The following is an 18,044-nucleotide window of genomic DNA, read 5'->3' as shown; positions in this document are numbered from 1 at the left end:
CCGAGGTTGGCTTCTACTAGTTTTTCCATTCGTCTGTAAAGAATTCATGTTAGTATTTTGCAGCTGTGTCTTATTAAACTGATAGTTCGGTAATTCTCACATCTGTCAACACCTGCTTTCTATGGGATTGGTATTATTATATTCTTCTTGAAGTCTGAGGGTATTTCGCCTGTTTCATACATCTTGCTCACCAGATGGTACAGTTTTGTCAGGACTGGCTCTCCCAAGGCCGTCAGCAGTTCCAATGGAATGTTGTATATTCCGGGGGCCTTGTTTCGACTCAGGTCTGTCAGTGCTCTGTCAAACTCTTCACGCAGTATCGTATCTCCCATTTCATCTTCATCTACATCCTCTTCCATTTCCATAATATTGTCCTGAAGTACATCGCCCTTGTATAGACCCTCTATATACTCCTTCCACCTTTCTGCTTTCCCTTCTTTGCTTAGAAATGGGTTTCCATCTGAGCTCTTGATGTTCATACAAGTGGTTCTCTTATCACCAAAGGCCTCTTTAATTTTCCTGTAGGCAGTATCTATCTTACCCCTAGTGAGATAAGCCTCTACATCCTTACATTTGTCCTGTAGCCATCCCTGCTTAGCCATTTTGCACTTCCTGTCGATCTCATTTTTGAGACGTTTGTATTCCTTTTTGCCTGCTTCATTTACTGCATTTTTATATTTTCTCCTTTCATCAATTAAATTCAATATTTCTTCTGTTACCCAAGGATTTCTACTAGCCCTCGTCTTTTTACCTACTTGATTCTCTGCTGCCTTCGCTACTTCATCCCTCAAAGCTACCCATTCTTCTTCTACTGTATTTCTTTCCCCCATTCCTGTCAATTGTTCCCTTATGCTCTCCCTGAAACTCTGTACAACCTCTGGTTCTTTCAGTTTATCCAGGTCCCATCTCCTTAAATCCCCACCTTTTTGCAGTTTCTTCAGTTTTAATCTACAGGTCATAACCAATAGATTGTGGTCAGAGTCCACATCTGCCCCTGGAAATGTCTTACAATTTAAAACCTGGTTCCTAAATCTCTGTCTTATCATTATATAATCTATCTGATACCTTTTAGTATCTCCAGGGTTCTTCCATGTATACAACCTTCTATCATGATTCTTAAACCAAGCTATGATTAAGTTGTGCTCTGTGCAAAATTCTACCAGGCGGCTTCCTCTTTCATTTCTTACCCCCAATCCATATTCACCTACTACGTTTCCTTCTCTCCCTTTTCCTACACTCAAATTCCAGTCACCCATGACTATTAAATTTTCATCTCCCTTCACTATCTGAATAATTTATTTTATTTCATCATACATTTCTTCAATTTCTTCGTCATCTGCAGAGCTAGTTGGCATATAAACTTGTACTACTGTAGTAGGTGTGGGCTTCGTATCTATCTTGGCCACAATAATGCGTTCACTATGCTGTTTGTAGTAGCTTACCTGCGTTCCTATTTTCCTATTCATTATTAAACCTACTCCTGCATTACCCCTATTTGACTTTGTGTTTATAACCCTGTAGTCACCCGACCAGAAGTCTTGTTCCTCCTGGCACCGAACTTCACTAATTCCCACTATATCTAACTTTAACCTATCCATTTCCCTTTTCAAATTTTCTAACCTACCTGCCCGATTAAGGGATCTGACTTTCCACGCTCCGATCCGTAGAATGCCAGTTTCCTTTCTCCTGATAAGGACATCCTCTTGAGTAGTCCCCGCCCGGAGATCCGAATGGGGGACTATTTTACCTCCGGAATATTTTACCCAAGAGGACGCCATCATCATTTAATCATACAGTAAAGCTGCATGCCCTCGGGAAAAATTACGGCCGTAGTTTCCCCTTGCTTTCAGCCGTTCGCAGTACCAGCACAGCAAGGCCGTTTTGGTTATTGTTACAAGGCCAGATCAGTCAATCATCCAGACCGTTGCCCTTGCAACTACTGAAAAGGCTGCTGCCCGTCTTCAGGAACTACACGTTTGTCTGGCCTCTCAACAGATACCCCTCCGTTGTGGTTGTACCTACGGTACGGCTATCTGTATCGCTGAGGCACGCAAGCCTCCCCACCAACGGCAAGGTCCATGGTTCACGGGGGGCTTACTGTATGCAAGCTGTGATATCCCTCTACAGTTTTACCCTACAACTCCCCCCCATCTCTCAGTTTGCCCCCCCCCCCCCCCTCTCCGCCATGATCCCTTTTCCATTACCAGATTGATTATTTTTGATGCCTCAGGATGTGTCCTATCAACTGATCCCTTCTTTTTATCAATTTGTGTTCCAAATTTCATTTTTCCCATATTCAGTTCTGTACCTCCTCATAAGCTATTCAATCTATTCTCGTAATCTGCAGCATCTTTCTGTATCAACACATTTCAAGAACTTCTAGTATCTTCTTGTATAAACCGCTTATTGTCCATATTTCTTTTCCATATGAGGCTACACCCCAGACAAATTCCTTCATAAAAATACATGCTAACAGTCATATTTATGTTGGTCAAAAGTCATTTTATTGTTATTGTCTATCTGTATTTTATATCTTGTGCTGACCAAATAGCAAAGCTTGTCAACTACTTTCAGTTTTTGATTTTCGAATTTAATTATTTTGAGACTGCCTGATTTAATTTGATTACATCTGAAGGAGAGAGGTATTCAGTCATAAAAATCTTTGACCACCTATCCAGTGATGTAAAGAATTTAATGGATAATAAAACTATCTTCACACAAAAACTGCAATTATACATGCTGGAAATCTCCTGCCACTCCACAGAAGAATTTATGAATGTATTATTATTATTATTATTGTTATTATACATCCCTTTCTCAGACGTTATGTCTGGTTAAAAATGGAAAGTAACGCGGACCTTGATCAAGCGTGACTTCCTTTTAACTGAACGGTATATGTTACATTGCATTTAGGAACTTTCGGGTAATTGAACATGTATCAATAATTACAGATTTCTTTAGTTGTATATATACGTTTGGATGTAGCTGTATTGCATTGATGTACTGGTGGATATTGTGTGGCATGACTCCTGTAGTTGATAGTATAATTGGTATGATGTCAACTTTATCCTGATGCCACATGTCTTTGACTTCCTCAGCCAGTTGGATGTATTTTTCAATTTTTTCTCCTGTTTTCTTCTGTATATTTGTTGTATTGGCTATGGATATTTTGATTAGTTGTGTTAATTTCTTCTTTTTATTGGTGAGTATGATGTCAGGTTTGTTATGTGGTGTTGTTTCATCTGTTATAATGGTCCTGTTCCAGTATAATTTGTATTCATCATTCTCCAGTACATTTTGTGGTGCATACTTGTATGTGGGAACGTGTTGTTTTATTAGTTTATGTTGTATGGCAAGTTGTTGATGTATTATTTTTGCTACATTGTCATGTCTTCTGGGGTATTCTGTATTTGCTAGTATTGTACATCCGCTTGTGATGTGATCTACTGTTTCTATTTGTTGTTTGCAAAGTCTGCATTTATCTGTTGTGGTATTGGAATCTTTAATAATATGCTTGCTGTAATATCTGGTGTTTATTGTTTGATCCTGTATTTCAATCATGAATCCTTCCTTCTCACTGTATATATTGCCTTTTGTTAGCCATGTGTTGGATGCATCTTGATCGATGTGTGGCTGTGTTAGACGATACGGGTGCTCGCCGTATAGTGTTTCCTTTTTCCAATTTACTTTCTTCGTATCTGTTGATGTTATGTGATCTAAAGGGTTGTAGAAGTGGTTATGAAATTGCAGTGGTGTAGCCGATGTATTTATATGAGTGATTGCTTTGTGTATTTTGCTAGTTTCTGCTCGTTCTATAAAGAATTTTCTTAAATTGTCTACCTGTCCATAATGTAGGTTTTTTATGTTGATAAATCCCCTTTCTCCTTCCTTTCTGCTTAATGTGAATCTTTCTGTTGCTGAATGTATGTGATGTATTCTATATTTGTGGCATTGTGATCGTGTAAGTGTATTGAGTGCTTCTAGATCTGTGTTACTCCATTTCACTACTCCAAATGAGTAGGTCAATATTGGTATAGCATATGTATTTATAGCTTTTGTCTTGTTTCTTGCTTTCAATTCTGTTTTCAGTATTTTTGTTAGTCTTTGTCTATATTTTTCTTTTAGTTCTTCTTTAATATTTGTATTATCTATTCCTATTTTTTGTCTGTATCCTAGATATTTATAGGCATCTGTTTTTTCCATCGCTTCTATGCAGTCGCTGTGGTTATCCAATATGCTTGTTTAGTGTGTTTTCCCTTGACTATGCTATTTTTCTTACATTTGTCTGTTCCAAAAGCCATATTTATATCATTGCTGAATACTTCTGTTATCTTTAGTAATTGGTTAAGTTGTTGATTTGTTGCTGCCAGTAGTTTTAGATCATCCATGTATGGCAAATGTGTGATTTTGTGTTGGTATGTTCCAGCAATATTGTATTCATAATTTGTATTATTTAGCATGTTGGATAGTGGGTTCAGAGCAAGGCATTATTACTATTATTATTATTTCTTTCTTTTCTCAGACGTTATGTCTGCCATGTAGTGTTATTATTATTATTATTATTATTATTATTATTATTAGTGTGTGTGTGTGTGTGTGTGTGTGTGTGTGTGTGTGTGTGTGAATTACCAGCAGTAATACAGAACAAATGGCTTCCAGACAAATACTTTGGAAAAGACTTCCAAAAACTGAAAATTTATGGCAAATTGTCTTTTGGCTTCTGTCTCAGGTTCTTTGGCCGACATTTGTTTGACAATTTTTCTTACATTTCACCAGCATGAGTGGTTGGCATTGTCAGAGCTTCATACTCCATTTCTCCAGCCCACCACCAGCAATGAGTGAAGCTTTAACGAAGCCTGGCAGCTATGCTAGTGAAAGATCAGAAAAATCGTCAAATGTCAACTGAAGAACCTGAGACAGGAGTCAACAGGCAATCTGTTAACAAGTGGTCATGAAAGTCTTATATATTTGATGTTAACAAATCTCTCTTTTTTCTGGAAGAGCTTTTCATTCTATTGCCACTTTATATTTTATATCCTCTCTGCTTCATCCATCAGTTATCTTGCAGCTCAGATAACAAAAATCATTTACTACTTTTTGTATCATATTCCCTAATCCAGTTCCCTCACATTGCCAGGTTTAAATAGGCACGTTCCATTACCCTTGTTGACATTCATATTATAACCTTATTTCAAGACACTTTATATTCTATTCAGGTGATATTCCAGGTCCTTTGTCATCTCTGAGTGCATTTAAATGTCATCAGTGAATCTTACAGTTGATACTTCTTCTTTTTGGACTTTAAATTTACATTTCAAATTTATCTTTGGTTTCCTTTACAACTTTCTCAACAAACAGAGTGAGTAACATAGTGACTAGCCTGCGACTCTGTTTTATTCCCTTCTCAACTACCTCTTTTCTTTTATGCCCTTCAACTGGTGCCTGGTTTCTGTATAAGTTGTAGATAATGTTTTTGATTTCTACTACCTTCCGAATTTCAAAGAGAGTATTCCAGATACACTGTCAAAAAATTTCCCTAAATGTAAAATGGTATAATTGTAGATTTGCAGTCAAACATAAGTTGCATTATTAGTGTTGCCTCGTTTGTTCCTTCATTTCTCTGAAACACAATTTTCCATTTATTCTGTAAATAATTTGTGTTAGAATTTGCAGTCTTGGTGTGTTAAACTGATTGTATGGTAATGGTGATACCTGTCAGCACCTGTTTTCTATGAATTTGGAATAATTACATTTGTTTGTAAACCAAGTAGAATATTTTTGTCGTGGTTCATTCTCCCAAGGATCTTGGTAATTCTGGAGAAGTGTTGTCTACTCCAGGTGCCCCATTTTGAATCAGATTTTTCAGTGTTTCATTGGGGAATTACTGTGAGAGTTGGGGCAACAGTCATTGCAACTATTTTTTTCTTGCAGATATGTGAGCAGATCACAAACAGCTATTTGTAGAGTGGTATCCATGCAGGCATATAGTGTGGTCACAACAACAGATGGCTCTCTGATTGCAGCAGCAGTAGCACAGAATGCACTGCCTAATCGGTGTTGTGTGAGATGGAAATAACGCATGCAAAGGAATGTCAGTGAATTGTTGGAAGCCCTTGGGAATAGTGCCCTTCCAAACCATACAGTAGTGTGGTAGATAGGAAAGTTTCAGCAAGTACATATGGCAACCAATGATCAGCACTCTGTCATTGTGCTGACCAACATGGCACACGCTGTCATTGAGCAGCTCCTGGAGGAAGACAGATGATGGACGCTACTAGAGTTAGAGAGGGAAATTGGTATCAAGAAACCAACCATCCACAGGACATTTCTGACAGAGCTTCAGCTGCACAAAATCACGTCATGGTGGGTACCGCTTGAGCTGATGGAAGTTTAACAGTGTATGCAGTATGGAATATGGTCTGACAACCTAGCACACTGACAGCAGAATGGCGACCGCTTCCTATCATGAATAATCACCATCAGTGCATTTTGGACTAGGGCATATGAATGGGAACTCAAACATCAGCCACAGAGTGGCAACATGCTCTATCACCAAGGCGACAGAAATTCCATCAGAATCCTTCCCCCCATGAAATTGATGGTCTTGTCGTGTTTGATGTCAGGGGTGTCATTGTGTGCCACTGTCTTCCACATGACAGAAGAGTGAGTACAGAATACTACAGGGACTTCCTGGTGCGACAGGTACCAAATGGCATTTGGGAGAAAGTCCAGATCTTGTGGACAATGCAATTGTACTTTGTAAAACCATACAAAATAAGGTGTATATGGCGGCAGCTGTAGATTAGATTAGATTAGATTAGATTAATAATTGTTCCATAGATCATGAATACGACACTTTGTAATGATGTGGAACGTGTCAGGTTAATAAAAGATGTCTGTACAAGATCTTACATTACACAAAATATTGCATGACACTAATGTTTAAGTTTTTTCCCCTTAATTTATATCTAAAATTTCAGCCAATGAGTACAAGGAGTTGTCATCTAGAAATTCTTTTAATTTATTTTTAAATGTTAGTTGGCTATCTGTCAGGCTTTTGATGCTGCTTGGTAGGTGACCAAAGACTTTTGTGGCAGCATAATTTACCCCTTTCTGTGCCAAAGTCAGATTTAACCCTGCATAGTGAAGATCATCCTTTCTCCTGGTGTTATAGCTATGCACACTGCTATTACTTTTGAGCTGGGTTGGATTATTAACAACAAATTTCATAAGTGAATATATATACTGTGAGGTTACTGAGAGGATCCCTAGATCCTTAAATAGATGTCTGCAGGATGACCGTGGGTGGGCTCCAGCAATTATTCTGAAATCACGTTTTTGAGCAATGAATACTTTTCTACTCAACAATGAATTACCCCAGAATATGATGCCATACGAAAGCAGTGAATGAAAGTAGGCATAGTAAGCTAATTTACTGAGATTCTTAACACCAAAATTTGCAATAACCCTAATAGCATACGTAGCTGAACTCAGACGTTTCAGCAGACCATCATTGTGTTGATCCATTTAACCTCTCATCAATGGACACACCTAAAAATTTTGAAAATTCTACCTTAGCTACAGACTTCTGTTCATAGTCTATATTTATTACTGGAGTTGTGCCATTTACTGTATGGAACTGTATATACTGTGTTTTATCAAAATTTAAAGAGAGTCCGTTTGCTGAGACCCACTTAATAATTTTGTGAAAAACACGATTTACAATTACATCACTTAGTTCTTGGTTTTTGGATGTTATTACTATACTTGTACCATCAGCAAAAAGAACTAACTTTGCATCTTCATCAATGTGGAATGGTAAGTCATTAATGTATATCAAGAACAGTAAAGGACCTAAGACCGAACCCTGTGGGACCCCGCACTTGATAACCCCCCAGTTTGAGGAATCAGCTGTTGCTTTAACATTGCATGAACCACTTATTTCAACTTTCTGCATTCTTCCAGTTAAGTATGAATTAAACCATTTGTGCACTGCCCCACTCAAACCATGATGATTTAGCTTATCTAAAAGAATTCCATGATTTACACAATCAAAGGCCTTTGAGAGATCACAAAAAATACCATTGGGTGATGTCCAGTTATTCAGAGCATTTAATATTTGATCAGTGAAAGCGTATATAGCATTTTCTGTTGAAAAGCCTTTCTGAAAACCAAACTGACATTTTGTTAGTACTTTATTTTTATAAATGTGGGAGGCTACTCTTGAATACATTACTTTCTCAAAAATTTTTGCTAGAGCTGTCAGAAGAGAGATTGGGCAGTGGCTGTTGACATCTGACGTATCCCCCTTTTTATGCAATGGACGGAAAGAACTGGAGCACCTGTCATACTCACCTGGTCTTTTGCTCTGTGACTTTGATCTCAAAGAAAGGTAAAGGAATCACTACATGGCAAGCAGTTTGTGACACAAGAGGACATTGCCAATGCTGTGAGACAACAGATGACCCATTTCAGACACAGTGTGGTAGATGGTGACACAGATGGTATTCAGTGCCTACCACCTTGGCAGTTTGTGGTGAATGTTACAGGGTACTAGATTCAAGGCCTTTAGACCTAGTTTTGTGTGTCACATGTCTGTGTGTTATGCTGTAACCATTTTGCATGATGAAATCAATAATGTTCTTACACTACCTTAATTAATATGTGAGGCACAATGTTTACATGTTCTTCAATGTCCTTTCATGTCATTCCCATCTCACCTTTTTGTTCGTATGTGCCTTATTTCGCAGGCAGGCTGGCAACTGTGTGGAAAAAAAAAGGTTGTTGCAATGCCTTTTATCCCAACCTTCATATGTCACCTACCGTTCCTCAGTCCTCAGTGGTGGTCTTGCTGACAAATTTAAAATTAATTGATAGTAATGACTGACTCATTGTAAAGGGAGAAATTGGTTTTGTGAGCTGGGATGTTGTGTGGCATTTGTAGATGCTAACTAAAGCTGCAAGCTTTTTGTTGCCATGTCATCTAGTTGACTAGTCAAGAGTTGTTCTGGACTAGTATCAGTTCTTAGGTGGATTCTGTTATTTTAATTACCACTGTTTAGAACATGTGATCAATCATATATGCTAATTATTGTGGAGCAACAAATGAACATGTACAGTCACTGCACACATGTGCTTAGAATTCCCCATTTCATAAAGGTACTCACACTGTGCATTTCTTTCTGGAAGCACTGTTAGTTGGACGCCATTTATACAAAAATATGGGCCTCATCACTTTTGGTTGCCTACAAATCATGATCAAAATGCTACATGTTGTTTTTGAAAATAAAATCTGGACTACAGATAGTGTAATTGTTTTGGTCATCTAAATGGTCTGGTGTAGTGTTGGATTATGGTCCTTGTTTTGGTACACCCAGGACTGTGAACTGCCTTAGGGGGAAAGTGATCTTACATGCTCAGCCTTAGCAGCCTTATCTCATCCCATTTTGTTCACCATGTTTTTGAAGACCATGAATATAGATAATTATGCTTCTTTACATACACTTGATTTTTGTGTGCTGCAAGTTCTTCTACAAAAGAGGGAATGTAGTTAGGACATGTAGTATAAAGTAGACATGTGTTTGGATGATGGCTTATCTCCACCGATTAAATTACAAAACTTGACCAGTTACTTCTACCGAATTCTACCAGTAATGGCTTACTGATTGGCATGGTACTGCAGGTACAGTCCAATGCTATGAATAAAAGCAAATTGTATTAATGGGTAAGATTGTTCAACAACAGACTGTACAATGTTCATGACGAGCCACAGTAGGACTAGCCTTCTGTAATCACAAATTATTTTTGTCGGCACAGCTTTTAGCAGTTCGCCTTTCTTTATTCTTCACTTGTTTCTCCTTGGTGTCGATGTACTGGCTGAAAAATGGGTTGTGGAAGTACAACTACTGTCTACTGTTAGTGATGTAGCCAACAGATGCACAGTTGCATTTCACAGTCTTTTACTTTCAGTGTTCACAAGCCCCCAATATTACACAGTTATTTGGCCAGTGCACTATTATTTAACTTTTGATAAGCCCCATTAATAGGTTGAATGTGAACATGTATGAACAGTAAAAACGTAACCACAATATGTGATGCATTCCCAGGCTGCTTGTTGAGGATTATTAAATAGGAGAATGGTCTGTGCTTTGAAATTTCTGATTCAAGACAATGAGGACAGAGGTGACGTGGACTACATTGCCACTGTGGATGAGACACATTTGCCTCAACTCCAAGAGCAAAGCAACAGTAAATGCAATAGTGACATAAAAATTCCCAGCTAATGTGAAAGCCAAACAAACAATTTCCACATGCAGGATTATGGCAGTCATGTTTTTAGATGGGTTTGATCTTCTGTAGTTGATTTGATACCACAAAGAATGACAGATAACTCCAGATGTGTATGTTCAACCTTCAGGATGCTTTGATGAGCAGTGAATAAACAATATGGCCTACAGGTAATGAATTTTGATACTGCACAAAAATACACATCCTCATTCTGCTGTTCAAACTCAAAGTATTAATTAGATCCTCTGCATGGGAGGGAATGGACTACCCACCATAAAATGTGCACTTTCCACATGTTCCACCACTTGCAGGGGTTTCTCATAAGTCAGTGGCTTGACACCCATGAAGAAGTCACAAAAGTCTTTGAAGATTGATAGTATTCATAGGTGGCTGACATATGCATTGTTTAACACTACATTAGTACTTATTTGTGAGATACACCTGATAAGAATTGTACTATATTTTGCATTTATTCAATATAGTCAGGTAATGTGTTGTAATGTTTTCCCCTGGAATAATTTTGTCCATTTTGCTTCATTTTTGTGCATGAATAGTCTGTATGTTGCAGTTTTTGGCTGATATTGGGTATGTGAAAATCTGAGATTCTGCAAAGAGCTGGTCTCTGTTCTGTATAATTGTCAACATGAATGTTGTGACTTCCAGCAGATATAAGGAAGGCATCCTAAAGAATTATAGCATCTTCTTCTTTTTGCATTGTAAAGCATTTTCTACTTGCAGAATGGTTTATCCAAAAATATTCTGTATTCAAACACACTAGATGATATTTTCATTACTTTCTGATTTATCTTACCTTTTCTTTCATTTTCTCTTTTGTTGCTCAGTTATGAATAATGTGTATTTAATTTTCAGCCTGTATAACCTTCATTTTTGACTTGTTGACTGGTCATTCTCTTTTCTGGTAGTTCACATCCTGTCAGGACTTCATTAACTTTTTAGAAATTTAAAGTTCATGTATTGTTTCAACTGTAATTGTGTATTTCTGTTGACCTGTATTTCTAAATATCTCGTCCATTTTAGTCACATCTTAAAATTGTGTATAGTAAATCTCTTACATGTTAATTAGCCCTGAGAAAGACACACAATCATTGTAAAGTCCCATGACAAGTATTAATATATTGTAAACAGGTCTCTGTTGTTGTTGTTGTTGTGTGTAACTATCTTCTCGAAAAAATACAAATGTGATCAATTAAATATCGAGATACAATATAAATGGCAGCTATTTATATACCTAAGGAAGCAACAGTTTTTTAATTTTGGCCTGGCCCTCATATATTAAATTGTTTATGTTCAGATGATGAAGCACAAATAGTATTAAACAGCACTGCATAGTGATACTTTTGTGTTATTAATTATGGAAAGGTTAAGTTTTTGTGGTGTTAATGTCCTTGTATAGAGTACCCTGACTTGTTCCACATCCCTGAAGGCTCTCCTTGATGGGATCTATGGAACAAGGAATAAATGAATGAACAATATCACAAGTTCAGAGGCAGAGATCACATGGAATTTAGACACTGGGTAGCTTTTACCTGTACTATTTTTTTTAGAGCAAACAAGGTGAATGACAATCGTTACCCAAAGGAAGAGAGTTTGAAATAAAAATTCTAATATGTATCTTTTTAGTTGTGTATGTTTTTATAAGGGTAGAGCAAAGGTAAAACTTGTACTAAAAGTTTTTTTTGTATCCTTAACTTTCAGAGAAGAAGCCTGTTGGACTTACAAAAATACGACTTGAAGATTGTCTACGATGTGATGCTTGCTCCTGCATATACATAGATAAAAGTGATTACAATAAACATATGAGAAATTTTCATCAGAAAGTTACATCAAAGAAACAGAAGTAAATTTCTTTCATTGTAAGCTGTGTATGACCATATTAATATATTTATTTCATTCTAACCACCAGTGTTATCTGTTGTTACAGAATAAAAAAGGAGTGCAAGTCATGTTGTCGACATTGTAACTGTAAAGGAAATCATAAACATCACAGTGTTGAGAAAGAAAGAAGTAACAACAATCTCTTTCATTACAATATTAAGGTATATTAGTTTGGATAACTGTTGTTCTTATTGTTTCAAACAGTTTGCATTTATGCTTACTTTCTTTGGTTTCATACAAACTAAATGCAGTTGAAGAATATAAATATCATATTATTACCAATTGCTGGAATGCAAATAAACACAATAAAGCAGGTATTACAAGAATTTTAATCTATTTCAGGATCGATGGAGCAAAATGGTCTCACAAAGAATAAATATCAAAGAGGTAAAGCAGAAAATCAAACAAGAACCACACTGTGAACCAGAAGCTGTGGACTACAGTCATCTTTTAAGTCAAGTGGAAGTTAAGATCAAAACAGAACCATCTGAAGAGGACTACAATATGAGCAATGGAATTTTAAGCTGATTATATATGTGACCAAAGACAGTTTTGCAGAGCATCAGTTCATTTGTTTATTTATTTATTTATTGCATAGATGTACTTCTGCTACTATTCTAGTCATTATAAAATCAGAGATTTACTTTTTTGTGTTAAATATTTTTAATTTATTGACTCATCTATTTATTGGTTTATCAGTGGATTTTCCTACACAAATGTGATTTGATACCAAATATGCCATGATCTTGCATTTTAAGGAGATTGGTGGTTAAATAGTAATTTATTTAAGAATATTGACTATCAGAACAATGTTCTGAAAGAGTACAATACATAAAAGTAATATTATGAAAACTATTACGAAGCATGCATGTTTTTGTACAGTGACTGTGTATTTGAACTACATACAGCCAAGTATTTTGTGAACAAAACAGTGCATGTGCCTGGACTAAGAATCACTTCATTTGACATGAAAAAATGATAAGAAATAATATTTTTGGTAATGAAAAATATTTTGCTAATGAAAAATATGATGCCCTGAACATATTATATATAAGATCAAGAGGGAAGTTTTCCATGAGAAATGTTTGTGCTGAAGTTGGAAAATGAAAGTAAAACATATTTAACCATTTTTACGGTAGTGTTTAGTATAATTACCAATGGAACAGGTATCTTTTATCACTACATTAGTGTCTAGTGACATGTACTTTTATAATAGCAGATATGAACATAAATTGGAAAACTGCATGTATCTTTTAAGACATGGAATAACATGATACTGCAAAAATGTTTAGGAGAAAAATTTTCCAAACGGTGTCTGACCTTCTGTAAGTTGGACTTCTCTCTCATGCTTGGTGAAAATGAAAGATAGACTGCTATATTGTGTATAGTTCTTGCTCTAAATTCTTTAAACATCTTAGTGGATAAATAATTGATTTGTACACAGTAGTATTATTCATAATAGAGAATGTATGTTGTTTGTATTTATTTATATTTACTGGTAAACTGAGGGTGTGAAACATTATTCTAATCTTAAAAGCTTTAAAATTGAGAAACATTTACATTGCTCTTACTAACATGCAGATGTACAGAGCAGAGTCATTTCACAAATAAAATTTATACAATTTTTATTCAAATAAGTAGTTTTTTACTAAAAACATTTGTATAATACATCACTGAACGTTATGCCATGTAGGGTTGCCAAAACAAGAACTGTTATGATAGATGTATTGACTTTAAATCTTCACCAAAAAATCCAAAATCTTTACATCAGTATTTACTTTTCTGTACTAGAATTAATTTGACATCTGAGTCAATGACACAATGTTATACAATTTGTCCCAACATATCGGTAAATTATAAATAAATATATATATATATATATATATATATATGTAAAATGGAACTGTGAAATTGCTGCAGAGTATATGAACAACAACAACAGCAAATGCACAACTTAAGCATTGATTCAATTACACAAATGTTAATATGGAAAGAGGCTCTCCTCCATGATCTGTTAGTAAGAAGAATTTGTGAAAACGATGGAAAATTCCAACAATAGTAGCTTGATTAGGTAAGAACATTCATATCCTGTGTATGTGGGCAGATTTCATACTTTACAATGCATTTTATTGACTTAACAATCATAAAAACACATAGAAGCAAGCCTAAAGTAATTATATATGAACAGTTTAAACTACCTTCCATCGATTTCAGTGAGTTATCTCATAACATATTTCCAACATGGAACTGAAGAAATTATTTCACTTGAATTTTAAAACATGTTGTTTATGTTGTGGACTAGGGGTGTCCACTTTGATGAAAATTTCACTCCTGCTGAATAAAGATGTCCTGGTAGGATGGATGCATGGGTTCAATGATAGTGCATGCATACCCTCCCACCCCCATGTACACACAACGAAGCAAACATGACAAATACGAACAGATGCAGACTCCCCAAGATTGGCGATCTTTTATAGAAACTCGAAATTTAGTGTGGACTTCAATGTGAGATGCTTACAACAGTTTCCACAATCAAACTTTGTCTCGAAACCTGGCAGAAAATCCAAAGAGATTCTAGTTGTAAGTGAAGTATATTAGTGGCAAGAAACAATCAATGCCTTCTCTGCATGATAGCAATGGAGATACAATCAAAGACAGTGCTGCCAAAGGAGAGTTACTAAACATAGCCTTCCAAAATGCCTTCACAAAAGAAGACAAAGTATATATTCCAGAATTCGAATCAAGAACAGCTGCCAATATGAGTAAGATAGAAGTAAATGTCCTTGGAGTACTGAAGCAACTTAAATCACTTAATAAAAGCAAGTCTTCTGGTACAGACTGTATACCAATTAGGTTCCTTTCAGAGTATGCTGATGCATTACCTCCATACTTAACAATCATGTACAACTGTTTCATAGCCAAAAACTAGAAAGTTGCACAGGTCACACCAATATTCAAGAAAAGTAATAGGAGTAATCTACTTAATTACAGGCCCATATCATTAATGTCGATATCAGTAGGTTTCTGGATCATATATTGTGTTCAAACATAATTAATTACTTTGAAGAAAATGGTCTATTGACACACAGTCAACATGGGTTTAGAAGACATCATTCTTGTAAACACAACTAGCTCTTTATACACATGAAGTATTGAGTGCTATTGACAAGGGATTTCAGATTGATTCTGTATTTCTGGATTTCCGGAAGGCTTTTGACACTGTACCACACAAGTGGCTTGTAGTGAAATTGCGTGCTTATGGAATATAGCCTCAGTTATGTGACTGGATTTGTGACTTCCTGTCAGAGAGGTCACAGTTCATAATAACTGATGGAAAGTCATTGAGTAAAACAGAAATTATTTCTGGCATTCCTGAGGGTAGTGTTATAGGCCATCTGCTGTTCCTTATCTATATAAATGATTTGGGAGACAATCTGAGCAGCTGTCTTAGGTTGTTTGCAGATGACACTGTCATTTATCTACTAATAAAATCATCAGAAGATAAAAAAAAATTGCAAAAAAATTGCAAAAAAATTGCAAAAAAATTTAAAATAAATATATGAATGGTGCAAAAATTGACAGTTGACCATAAATAATGAAAAGACTAAGGTGTTCCAAATGAGTGCTAAAAGGAATCCATTAAACTTCGGTTACATGGTAAATCAGTCAAATCTAAAGGCTGTAAATTCAAATAAATACCTAGGAATTACAATTATGAACAACTTAAATTGGAAGGAACACACAGAAAATGTTGAAAATGTTGTGCGGAAGGCTAATTAAGACTGTGTTTTATTCTCAGTACACTTAGAAAATGCAACAGATTTACTAAGTAGGCTGCCTACACTATGCTTGTCCATCCTCTTTTTATAATACTGCTGCACGGTGTGAGGTCCTTATCAGATAGGACTGATGGAGTACATTGAATAAGTTCAAAGAAGGGCAGCATGTTTTATATTATCACGAAATATGGGAGAGAGTGTCACTGAACTGATACAGGATTTGGGCTGGACATCATTAAAAGAAAGGCATTTTTTATTGTGACAGAATCTTCTCATGAAATTCCAATCGCCAACTTTCTCCTCCAAATACAAAAATATTTTGTTGACAGTGACCTATATAGGGAGGAATGATCACTACAATAAAATAAGGGAAATCAGAGCTCGTATGGAAAGATATAGGTGTTCATTCTTTCTGCACGCTATACGAGATCGGAGTAATGTAGAATTGTGAGGGTGGTTCGATAACCCTCTGCCAGGCACTTAAATGTGATTTGAAGAATATCCATGTAGATGTAAGTGTAGAAAGTAACACAGAATAGTGAATAGTAAAATATATTACTAAACTTTGTTTGATAATGCCGGTTACAGCAATTGTAGAATGCAGGTTTAGCCTATGTGTCCTGCATTGACCACACAACTTCTGTTTTGATGTACTATTCAAAGAACAGTTTTAAACTAACAGTACTCAGTCAAATTTCTAGGCAGGTGGTCTCTGTCCATGCATGATAATTATATTCGCCGTTCAGTCTCTACTGAAGACTAACCACTGTCTGTCTATCGACCACTGTTTCTATCTCACTCAATAACTCAAAAGAGATGACAGATGTTCTGCAGGAACTTCCCTAGCAAGACGTAGACTGACTTACAGCTTTCAACTGACTTCTTCTGCTTGAGCACAGTTACTTAAGCACACATCACTCTTTTTGGTGCCACTGTTACTCCAGGGGTGTAATTCTCATTGGGAGTGTGATTGGTGTGCGCACAGCAATATTCCTTCTGTCGATGGACATCCATGGTACTTCTGTTACCAGCTCTTGCAAACTCTTCTTGTTTAGTATCTCAGTACATCACACTCCTCCCCACGAACTTCCTCGCTGTTGTTGTATCCTGTAGCAGATGAAACAGTAGGGGAAAGGGGGGGGGGGAGATGTAGAGGCAAGGCTTGGTCACTGGTGTAAGTGATGGAGCAAGTGCTTGAACTATGGTTGATGGGACGGCACTGGTTGCAGCCCAGCATCTGCCTAGCAAATGTCTGAAAATACCAACTAACAAACTGACTGTAGAGTGCACACACATAACCAAGGTCTGCTGATCTTCATTCATCATCATTTTGTCTTGTGGTGGATCCCTGATGTCCTGTAGTGTCAATTTGTAGGGAAATACATAAATTTTTGTCTCATGTAGTTCGCTAGTGCTGAATCACTCCATAAGAAGCACTAGCAGCAGTTGCGTTAAAGATGGCTGCCTTGGACCCAAGCATGCTAACTGTATGTTTTGGTTTGAAGAATTGAAGTTGGCAACAACAGTTCAGCGTAATTTCCATACCAAGTAGGCCTACAATTTATGAGTGGCATAAATGTTTTGTAGAAACAGTGTGCTTGGTAAGACATGGAAAATCATCAGGTTGTCCCAGCACACCTGATGACGTCATTGAGTGAGTGAGACAATGTTATGTCCTGACACTGCTCAAGTTTTTTTTAATGGGGATTCATCAAGGATGTTGTGTTTGTACCTCCTGTGCCAGCTTTTCTACGTGAACTTACAATTAGAGCAAGAATTTACGCTGCCCCTGAGCCAGCTACAAGTGCAATGCTATAGCAAGTTTGGGAAGAAACTGACTTCCAATGGGATGTGCGCAGGATAACCAATGGAAGCCTCATGAAACATCTTTAGTTTAAGATAAAAAACTTGATGTGTTTACCTACAAAATTCCCCTAAATCCAGCTCCATATTTTCTTTCAATAAATTTATATGAATTTTTAAAGTTGTAAAGTCCATTTTTGAACATCCTGTATTTGTAGAGCTTGTTCCTGACTGGTAAGTGTGAAGCCCGTTCAGCTGCTTTTAAAAGTATGTACAAAA

At 36.5% G+C, this 18,044-nt stretch overlaps 1 protein-coding gene across 1 annotated transcript in view; it reads left to right on the top strand.

The window, feature by feature from the left end:
- Positions 1-13,806, top strand: part of LOC126167226 (zinc finger and BTB domain-containing protein 17-like) — a 42,040-nt gene extending 28,234 nt beyond the window's left edge. Inside the window, exons 3-5 of the mRNA XM_049920461.1 lie at positions 12,004-12,145; positions 12,230-12,344; positions 12,526-13,806. Of these exons, the coding sequence (XP_049776418.1) occupies positions 12,004-12,145; positions 12,230-12,344; positions 12,526-12,711 (443 nt within the window). The 3' untranslated portion in view covers positions 12,712-13,806. The remainder of the gene's footprint in view (positions 1-12,003; positions 12,146-12,229; positions 12,345-12,525) is intronic.
- Positions 13,807-18,044: the final 4,238 nt, after the last annotated feature.

The sequence above is a fragment of the Schistocerca cancellata genome, chromosome 1, assembly GCF_023864275.1.
Source record: "Schistocerca cancellata isolate TAMUIC-IGC-003103 chromosome 1, iqSchCanc2.1, whole genome shotgun sequence".
Classification (NCBI taxonomy): Eukaryota; Metazoa; Arthropoda; class Insecta; order Orthoptera; family Acrididae; genus Schistocerca; species Schistocerca cancellata.
Note: the sequence above shows the minus strand (reverse complement) of the source record. Positions and strands in the feature narration are given on the sequence as shown.